This window comes from Sinocyclocheilus grahami, unplaced genomic scaffold (genome assembly GCF_001515645.1).
Source record: "Sinocyclocheilus grahami isolate Dianchi unplaced genomic scaffold, SAMN03320097.WGS_v1.1 scaffold611.1, whole genome shotgun sequence".
NCBI lineage: Eukaryota > Metazoa > Chordata > Actinopteri > Cypriniformes > Cyprinidae > Sinocyclocheilus > Sinocyclocheilus grahami.
The window spans coordinates 612,579-622,728 of record NW_015505790.1 but is presented as its reverse complement, the minus strand read 5'-3'; the positions used below and the strand labels follow the sequence as shown (position 1 = coordinate 622,728).

At 39.5% G+C, this 10,150-nt stretch overlaps 1 protein-coding gene across 2 annotated transcripts in view; it reads right to left on the bottom strand.

Moving 5' to 3' along the window:
• adamts3 (ADAM metallopeptidase with thrombospondin type 1 motif, 3) overlaps positions 1 to 10,150 on the bottom strand; it is a 108,358-nt gene that overhangs the window by 3,418 nt on the left and 94,790 nt on the right. For both annotated transcript variants that reach the window (XM_016241095.1, XM_016241096.1), the window contains 4 exons: positions 7,892 to 8,048; positions 7,224 to 7,356; positions 3,118 to 3,325; positions 1,900 to 2,017 (listed from right to left, as the gene is read on the bottom strand). In XM_016241095.1, coding sequence (XP_016096581.1) covers positions 1,900 to 2,017; positions 3,118 to 3,325; positions 7,224 to 7,356; positions 7,892 to 8,048 — 616 coding nt within the window. The remainder of the gene's footprint in view (positions 1 to 1,899; positions 2,018 to 3,117; positions 3,326 to 7,223; positions 7,357 to 7,891; positions 8,049 to 10,150) is intronic.

Here is a 10,150-nt window from a genome sequence, read left to right as displayed (position 1 = left end):
CAATGCACTGGGTCAGCTGGCCAATCAGAGCAGACTGCGCTTGTCGGAAGGAGGGACTTTGTAGAAAACGAAGCGTTTGAGAGAGGCGGGGCATAGAGGACCTACAATAATGTACAGTATTTGAAAAATAATGTGTTTTTTGAACATTAAAGCATGTCAGCATATTCTTCTACACCAAATACACAAAATAATGATCTTTAAAAAAGCATCATATGACCCCTTTAAAGTAAACGGTAAAACGGTTTGAACTACAAACCAGTGTGTTCATAATTATGATAATACATTAAAATAATATGGTAAGACACACCAATTTTCAATATCAAGCAGGAAAACAAACTGTTTTGTACAACTGGAAGTGGATGAAACCGGAAGCTAGACCCATAGAATATATATATATATGGTTATCCCGTTATTACGGGAAGAAAAAGGTGGATACACTGATAGTTTAAAAAAAAATTTTTTTTTTAACTATGCAATGAATGAATAGTGCTCATAAACAGCTGTTGAGAAAGTATTGTCAATTGGAAAGGAGTCGAGGCTTGGAAATATGTTCATGATCATGAATCGAACAGTGTGCTCAACTCATAAAATGGTGCTTTTGCAAGCTTTTTGAAACTTAAAAAGTCCTAATTTATTGTATTCTTCATTTGTGTTCAACAGAATAAACTCATTCAGTCATACAGGTTTGGAACAACATAGTAAGTAAATGATGACAGAATTTCATTTTTGGGTGAACTCTCCAAAACTGTAGATTACATTGTGACACTTATGTCTGGCTGACCTGGATTTGTGTAATTTCCTGTTCCCCTCAGTTTTACCTTATTGCTCCTCTCTCCTCTCTTCCACAAAAAAATACAGAGGTCATGAGGTCTTTCAATTAATATAAGTCATGAAAAGAGCCATTCAGGTTGAATTTGGATTACAGACTATTTGTCACCAGGTGAACCACCAACTGGTTTGTCTTTTACAGCTGAAAATAAACAAAATGCCTCAAGCTCTCTAAGGTGACCTGCTTTATACTGTACACAGCTGAAAAGTTAAGCAGTGTGCCGCAAGAGTGCCATTTGTAAAGGGTAGGTGATGTGTTACCCTTCCACTGAGATGGATGTCATCCAGGTGCGGCTCAAGCCATTAAAGAGAAACTAGGGGAAGCGTCATGCAAGCAGACATAAAGAAAGTGTTATTCACGGTGATGTCTGCTGAGATTTATTTTGGATTTCTCACTCTTATCACTGGACTCGTGACGCACTGTGTTCTAACAAATAATGCTGACCAGCTGAGAGTTAACAGTAAAAGATTGGAAGAAAATTCTCGAGAGCAGCGGTAAAGTCAGGCTTTCATGTTCATAAAGAAACTGTGATTTTTCTGTGCTGTAGGCACTGCAGTAAAACCTATTGCATTAAACGCAAAGATAAATGTAAAATATCTAGCTCATGGGGTTTGAAAAAGCAAAAGTCTGGCTTTGGGAAGAAATGTTGAAAAAGAGTATATTATTCATGAATACGAAACGCTGCCAAAACCACATGTTCATTTCAAGCTTGTAGGCATTATGCAACCTAATTAATAGCTTTCTCATATGTAATGCGTGTCTAAATAAATGCTCTCAGCAGACACCTAAGACTGGGTAAACAAGTTTCTCCAGAGAGAAGGTGAGAAGTTCACAGACCACAAAAGCATTCTGGGAAATTAACTGTGATTAAGAGCACCATTAATAATTTCATCAATGCAGATGAATTTGTGCACTTGCTTTAGTTCAATGAACGACATGAACAGTTCAGCCGTTCAAGACACCATAAAATTGCCTGATGAGAGAAGATTTTTGTCCCTGTGCTGCTTTCTGCACAAACCAATTGCCTGCTTTGTGTTTCAGGATTTGCAATGGTGTCCATGCCGTCTTACCATGGCAGGATCCTGGCCTGCAGGGCCTGTGCGACTCGGGCTTCTCGCTGGTGCATTGATCTCCAATACGACATGTGACCAGACGTCGCGCCACACCTTCTCCACAGGACACGGAGCACTGAGAGACAAGTAAGAAGGTTAGGGGAACCACACTACAGATAGATACATATGTATTTCAAACATCTCTTACTGTGTCCTAAACACAACGCAATTTGTTTGTCCAAACTGAACACAAAACAGCTGCACAAGAGGACACAATCACAGTCTAACAGAAGATATTTGACATTTAATGTATCGTTAAACTTTAGACCAATGAGATTTCAAAGTGGACGGGGCTACAAGTGACACTTCCAAAACAGAGAGATCAATGTACTGTTGTGTGTTGCGGTCATGGCTTGTTAGGAGAAACTTGGCTTTTTTTTTTTGGTTAATTAAATGCATTTGTAAATGCATGCTTTTTGGAATTTTCAGCTGGAACACACACTATTTATACAATAAAATGTCATAAATGAATAGTGCATGAATATGCAAATTGTTATGCATTTAATGTCCAGTTTATAGTAGGCGTTTATGGTCAGCCTGATCAATGACTTGACAACATTGTGCATAGATAGAGTATGGTGTTAAATCCATTTGCTTGGGGTCAAAATCAATACCTCATAGGCTTGCTCACTAGAGGATTGCACTTACCAACTGCATACTAGCTTGAGCTCATCAAAAGACTTCTTGGCAATAAAACACTCAAAGCCTGGATTGTAGCTTCAAATTCTGACACAGTTGGGTAATGAGGTCACAGTCATTAAACAATCCCTCCGGGTGAATTTTAAAATCACTATTGACATAAAATCAACTGAAATGTCAGACCTCACATGGACATTATCAGTGCAGGAGAATGGTTCTGATTTTAAGTTTAAAAGTACGAACTGAAAGTAAATTAGTGCTAATTTGTTTTTCCCCAGGTGTTTCTCGATTGAAAAAAAACAATCGCTCTGATGTAATAAACACATTCTTCAAATGAGATTTTGTAATCTCACAATAATTTCAAGCCCAATTACACTTAAAACTGCTTGCAGATCTTTTTTTTTTACTTCTGCTGAGCTTTGCAAAATACAATTGAACCAATACTCTCACTCTCCCAAAATGCTACTCTCAAAATTCTTGACAGCTTTTGTATTCATAGAAACAAAACATCATGTGATCTTAAGTGACCTAAAATACCTCTGACCAGGCCCCGGTTCTCCATTGGGCTGGGCAGGGCACTCTGTTACATGGCCTCCTGATCTCAGGCTTTTCCCCACTGCAGTACTTGCTATGGATAGAGCGGTTTGTGCCTTCATGAAGGAACTGGACACAGCGCACGGTGCGGATTTGGTATCCCAAGCTTCCACAGGTTTTAGTGCAGTGCTCCCACTCCTCTGTGATCCATCTGTCAGAAGAGAAATTAAATGTGGTTCAATATGCTTTTTAAGTTGTGATGTATCAAATACTGTTTCTATGTCTAAACCTCTACTTGGTTTCAAATGAGAATACTATCTCATCAGATGTTTATCAGCACTATTCATTTATAGCACACCTTAAAAGGGATAGTTCACCCAAAAATGAAAATTCTGTCATCATTTACTCATCCTCAAGTTGTTTCAAACCTGAGTTTCGATAAAAAACTAAAGAAAAAAAATATGGCCGCTGTCAACTGAGACAGTGATAATCATCTTAATTCAATTTTTTAGAAACCAAAATTATAAATCATGAATTTGTGAAGAAATACATAAAAGACAAATGCTGACAATGTTAAAAATTTGAATCATTCTAACTGAAAAATTTCTCAACAGTTTTCAATTATCCTTATCGGTCTGATTAGTGTTATCATTTACAGGTCTACCCCCTTATTTCAGGACTATAAAACTGCACACATTTCCTGCTTAAACAGCAGGAGCTCCCATTCATTATTCCTTGTCTCAAGACAGACCAGCTGCTGACAAATCTGTGTCGGATAAAATTAATTAGATGGACTATTTTGCACCCAGAATGTGATCAGAGAATGTAAATGCTCAGCCTGATGAACTTAAAGTAGGACGCATCTGTAGCTCCTTCATAAACCTAAAGACCAATCATACAGTCATTAAGAATATATCTACAGCAGAACACATGACACCTGGTCAACGCTGACAATGTATTAAAGACGGCTTAGCATCGAACAACTACCTCACAACGTTTAAAGGGATAATTCACACAAAAATGGCAATTCTGGTATCATTAACTGACCCTCATGTACTGTAGTTCTAAACCTCAATGACTTGCTTTCTTTTGTGGAACATAAAAGATGACATTTTGAGAAATGTCTCAGTAGGTCAATAGAAGTCAACGGGCACCAAAACATACCACTGACTTCTATTGTAGGGATAAAAAAACCACAGAGACCAACATTCTCTTTTTCATTTTTGGATGAACTAACCCTTTAAATAATTTTTTTTGGTTAATGATAGATGCCATATTATCAGTGAATGACTAGGCCCACCAGAGGTTACATAAGTAAAGAGAGTAAAAACTACTGACTATAATAGACCTACCACCCCCTCCATAGCACGCTTGTGGAAATGAGGAGATAGCTCAGCAGCTGAACCAGCCTGTGTAACAGAGAGCGCTACAGAAGGTCATTTGTGCCTGGTTTGTGACTTTCTAACTAATCCATGTGGTGCATCAGTGGAGGCATCACTGACCTGTGTGAACTGACATAATTAAAGAGTGCAGCATGTACTACTGCTCTTATGTATTACACCTTGAATATACACTGACATCTGCTTAGATGAAGTACTTGTGTTGAAAGGTTAACAACCTTCGTTACATTTATTGTAAAAATGTATTTTTAATGGCTTAGTGCAAAACGCTGCTCTTCTAGCTATCTCCTACCATCGTAATGTGCATACTCCAAAGTGCTTTTCGTGTTCATGTGATTTTAATCATGTTATCAGCATCATTCTTGATTGCAATGATGTGCTTAATACAATAAACAGCCACACTGTGAAGGCTGAGATTTTCTGCCTGTTGAAGACATCGCTGGGCAGAATGCAGATGTTCTCCCAAGCTTGTTCATAAAACAAGCCACCAAAACTGCAGCAGAGTGAAAAGAACGTAGACTATGATATGAAGAGATATATTCCTGAGTCCTTGCATGTTTATTAAATATGTAAGTTAATTTAATTAACACTTTTTGCATTAAGAAATGGGTGTTTTAGTTCACACATTTTGCCATGTTTAATTATTTCACACACATTTTACAGCAAAAAAGCTTTTTAAAAAGGAGGCAGGGGAAACTAAAATGGCCACCACCTGCAGAGACAGCTTCAAGAGTGAGGAAGATAAAAGAGAAAATTAGGACAAGCAAATGCAAAGGGAATGGGAAAAGGGAAATGCAGGAAGAACTGCAGGCACAATCTTATCCTCCGCAGATGTGAAGGAGGAGGAGCCCTGGTGACTGATGGGTACACAGAGGAAATATCAGAATCGAAATAGGAAAGTGTCACAGCAGCTGACTCTTCAGCAACAGTTCAGCTTGTGGAAAATCATATGATTCTGTAGCACCTCCTGTTGTTTAACATTAACACCTTAACATTTCTACATTTGTCTTTTTTCCATTTTTTAAAAATCTGTTGTGCACCTTTAAGGACATTATTATGTCTCAGCATGAAATATGCAATATGGCGTGGGAGATTAAACAATTCAATTAACTAACACACGTCAGAGGCTCAAATTATAATCCCATTAAAAGTGTCCTTATTCTGTGGAGCTCTACAGCAGGTCACTCTGCTGCTATTTTATCAAAGGAACGGATTACTCGTTTGAAAAATCTACTACAGTATATTCTTTCATTTAGTATATATTGCAGTCTCAAATATAAGAGATGATTTATAATGCTCATCCATCTATTAGCAGGTGGGGGGATCCACTTTATTCTGTGGCTTTTAATACAAGTGGATTTTGAAATGATGAAAACCAACTAAAACAGAGACTTGTACTACAAAAGAGATTGATAAAACATATTTGCAAAAGAGATTTCACTCCAAGTTATTAGTATACCTATTCAGTCGTTTCAAAGAAACAGTGCGGCTTCGTTGAAATGTTGCTCTCACAGACACTGTTTATATCCTTGACTGCTCAAGTGCTTATAAATCACACATGGATATAGAATAGTTGATGGAATATGAAGATGTTACAATGCAGTCACAGCAAAAAAGACTGTCATCATTTACAGTGGGGATGGGCAGGGCATATTTTATCATGGCTAATCTCAGTGTAATATAAATGGATATAAATCAAACAGTACAACATTACTTTACAGTTCAGGTGTAATTCTGTTGGAAGATTGAGCAGAAGGAAATAATGTCATTTCCATTTACAAACAATTAGGTCACATATAAACATTTTTCATGTGTTTTGATTATTAAAGATCTGGATCTGTTGTGAAGACGTATAAGCCTATGAATAGCAGAAAGTGCAGAGCATAAAAAAACATCTGCTTTTGTTGCTGCCTTCAAATACGCACTGATATATTCTCAAGACTGATATTTCAATCAAGTGAGCCTATGGCAGATGCAGCTATGGCTGATAAAAGCTGAATAACTGCTTGAGAGAGTACTAAAAACTTGAATGTTTATTTTTTTCTTTGAGCACTTTAAACAAGAGTATTCAAAAATTGTCAAAGCTAATAGGTGGAGAGGCAGTGGGACTGTGATGCTGTCATGTACAATACACGCCATTTACATCCTACTGTGCATATTTAAATGAAAAAGATGTTCATGGTGCGGACATGATGTGTGCTCAGTGACTTGTGTAAGTTGACACAAAAGCATCTTAATAATTCTTATATACATTCCCTGTGTTAGTCATAAAAGCAGGCTATGGACACACGTCGGATAAAAACAGAATAAAAGCAGCTACAGCTATATTTCTGGTTTTCTTTCGAAAAATCATCCAAGGCTACACATTCAGTAGAAACTAAAGGCTGAGGCAAACTATTCCAAGCTATTAAAAACATGCATGCACAATCACACTCTGAGATTTCTTCATAGCCTCTGACAAGAGAAATGAATGAAACAAGACCTCCCAATGGTATAAAGCAATTTAAACCCAGCTCTGAGCTCTCCGAGCTAGACTGGGGAAGCATGAGTGCTTATACATTATTTAGTGATGTTTAGATTGAGTTACATGTGATGAAATAAGAAATCATGTACTGTACTGTACCATGACAAGCCACTCCAGCTTTCATTTCAGTGAAAAAGACTACAGTTATTGTGAGAAGTATTAAAAACAGTTTCATTTCGACTTACTGTGGTTGCGTACAGTCCTGTAAGTTACACATTCTTCGAATAGGTTTGGGTTTCTTGTTGACGTCACAATAGCCTCTGTGCACCATTTTGTTGTCACCTTTTTTACGACACCCATATTTGGTGTACTGGAATCCTAAAGATTAAATAAAATGAAAGAGCAAAAAGAAAAATTATCTGGGCTGCCAGAATGAAATCCCTCATTCATCTCAAAAGACTCAATAGACCCTGATGTTGTTTCTCGGGTGTGACGATTATTAGTTAAGTAGAAATGAATAAGCTAATGAGTAAAAATCATTTATAATGAACTGAATATAAATTTACAAAATTATTATGTATAACATTCTTTTGAATAATTGGATACAATTGAGAAGGTCGAGAAATTTTATATGATTAAAACTAGCTACTTTGTAAATTACTAGGTTCATTTAATGTTAGATAATAGTTGAACATATCTAACACCTTTTTCACAATGCATACATACAGTATACTCACATAGGACAGTTTATACTAACTCAACTGCTCGATTGCTTGTATCGTTGAAAAATGTAAACTATATCATCGCCCAGCTCTAATCTGCTAAGTGCAGCTTTAAGGCAAGACATTAAAATAATATAAATCTTAACATCATGATTTTCTGAAAAGCTGCTTTGAAAAATTCGGAAAGTTACCTCCAGCGCAAGGCCTTGAACACTGAGACCAGCTCTTCAGTGCCCACTCATATGTGTCCTCCTGAATTACATTATTGTTGTTAAGGGGCACTGAATCTTCGTGGATGATGTATCTGTACATTAGCGTGGACCTTGTCTCGTTGTCTTTAGGTAAAATCTAATGGAGATGAAAAAGAGGACAAAAGTATCAGAAATAGCACAGTGATATTTACAGGCATTTTGGTTGTGCATGCAGCGATTTAGCATTTGTTCATGCATATGTAAGAGATTTATGTGTTGCCCTCTGTGTGAGAGGACTCAGATGAGGATCTGTTTAATTACACTTGAAAACGAAACAAGCATGACAAGCTTTACTCCACAAGCTTGTGGAGATGTTTCAATTTTGCATTAATTTTACTTCTTGTAACTTCTAATTTCATGCGTACTTCAGATACTCATATTCTAATAGTGATTCTTATTTTCTTAATATGTCTCCAACCTGATATAAAATCAATATGCAAGTTAGAGATTAGCATTCAGAAGCCAGCCCACACAATTTTAAACTTATTCAAAGCAATTTTTGCATTTTTTGATGGTGAGAAAAAGGTGGTGAATCCATTAAAATGCTAAAATGTTTGCATTCATTTTGCCTAAATTTGAGGTAACTAGTAGTAACTGATGAAAAGGATATGATTAAACATATCAGACATCAGTGTATTTTGTGTACTGAATACATTCCCATTTGTCATTGTAAATTGAAACAGAATTCATATGAATTACACACTGATCAGAAACAAATTTGTGTGTGTGTAAAGGTTACAACATCATTACTAAAAACACTGGCCTGTATAAATCCACTGATAATGTCCAAGTGGAAGACAATCAACATTGTTTTGCTCTGTGTAGGTTGTTAATTTCTCTGCAAGCAAGGCTTAAAACACATTTAAAGTTCCCTTTCAGTCGGTCACTCTCGACGTCACATCGGAGGACCGACGAATTGGGATCTCGCTTAGAGGGACCAATCTACTTCGAGTGTAAACTAAACGAGCCAATGCACATTGGCATGCGATTATTGCATCCAGCTGCTGCTGATCACAGCGTGAGTATAAGTAGGCATCAGATGCAGCACATATTCAGCTTTTCGCTTCGGAGCCGAGCGATGACATGCTCCTGACTACTCTACTGAGAGAAGAAGACTGAACGAATTCAGCGCGCTCTAGGAGAGCTCTTCGTGTCGTCGGACGGCGCTTCAGCAGTGGTGGTTTCCCGTGTCGAGTGGGTTGCACACATCAGGCTGCACTACCCCCTGTTTGTGTTGCAGATGATCATCTCCCCTGTGCGTCTCAGCACGCTAAAAGAGCTTTTTCACCTAAGAGCAATTTCGGGTGCGTCTTTTTAAAGACGACGTTGCTTGGCAAACTTGACGTTACGTCTTTATAAAGACGATGTGGGTCTTGCTATAGACAACGTATCACCCGGGCGTTCTGGATGCGGTCGTTACCTGGCGCTGGGTGATGGTCACGATCGCTGCCTCTCGTGCCTGGGCATGAAGCACGCTGAGGTGGCTTTTGTGGATGGCTCATGCTCCCATTGCGGGGGTATGACCATCTCGGAGTTGCGGACCGGACTCCGTTATCTGCAAGGGGGCGGAGTGCCCGTGCCACTGCCCAGATCTGGGGTTCCCTCTGGTGGCAGCCGGGGGCGTCCTTTTTCTGGGGGTGGGCGGACTGGTCTTACGGTCACGGTGAGGAATTTCCCTCCGGGGATGCCCAAGCCCGACGGCACTCCGAAACCAGCGGCGCTCTCAAAAAGAGCAGGCTGGACCCTCCCGGGGGGTACCACCCCCTCACCACCCTCGATGGTGTGGCAGCTAGGGGGTTACAAGGGTCCCCCCGGTGGAGCGGTCGGTTGCGATGCAGTTGTGTCCTAATACCGCCTCCAACTGGCAGGGAGAACCGTGCCTCTCCTCCCGGATCTGTAGGTACTCGACTGGCCAGTGATGCCTACACGACCTGTGGAGAAGCTGCCTCCGCCTTACACGCTACGGCGTGATTGCAAGTGCACCAGGCCAAGGCACTGAGGGACTTGCACGAGGGTGGTCACGACCCGGAAGTTCGCAGAGAACTCCACACCATGGCGGACGTCGCGCCACGAGCGACGGAGGTTACGGCGTGGTCTCTGGTTCGTCCGATGTCCACTATGGTTGTCCGGGAGCGCCATTTCTGGCTGTGACTGGCTGACATACGCGAGACGGACAAGACACGATTCTTGAAAGCCCCC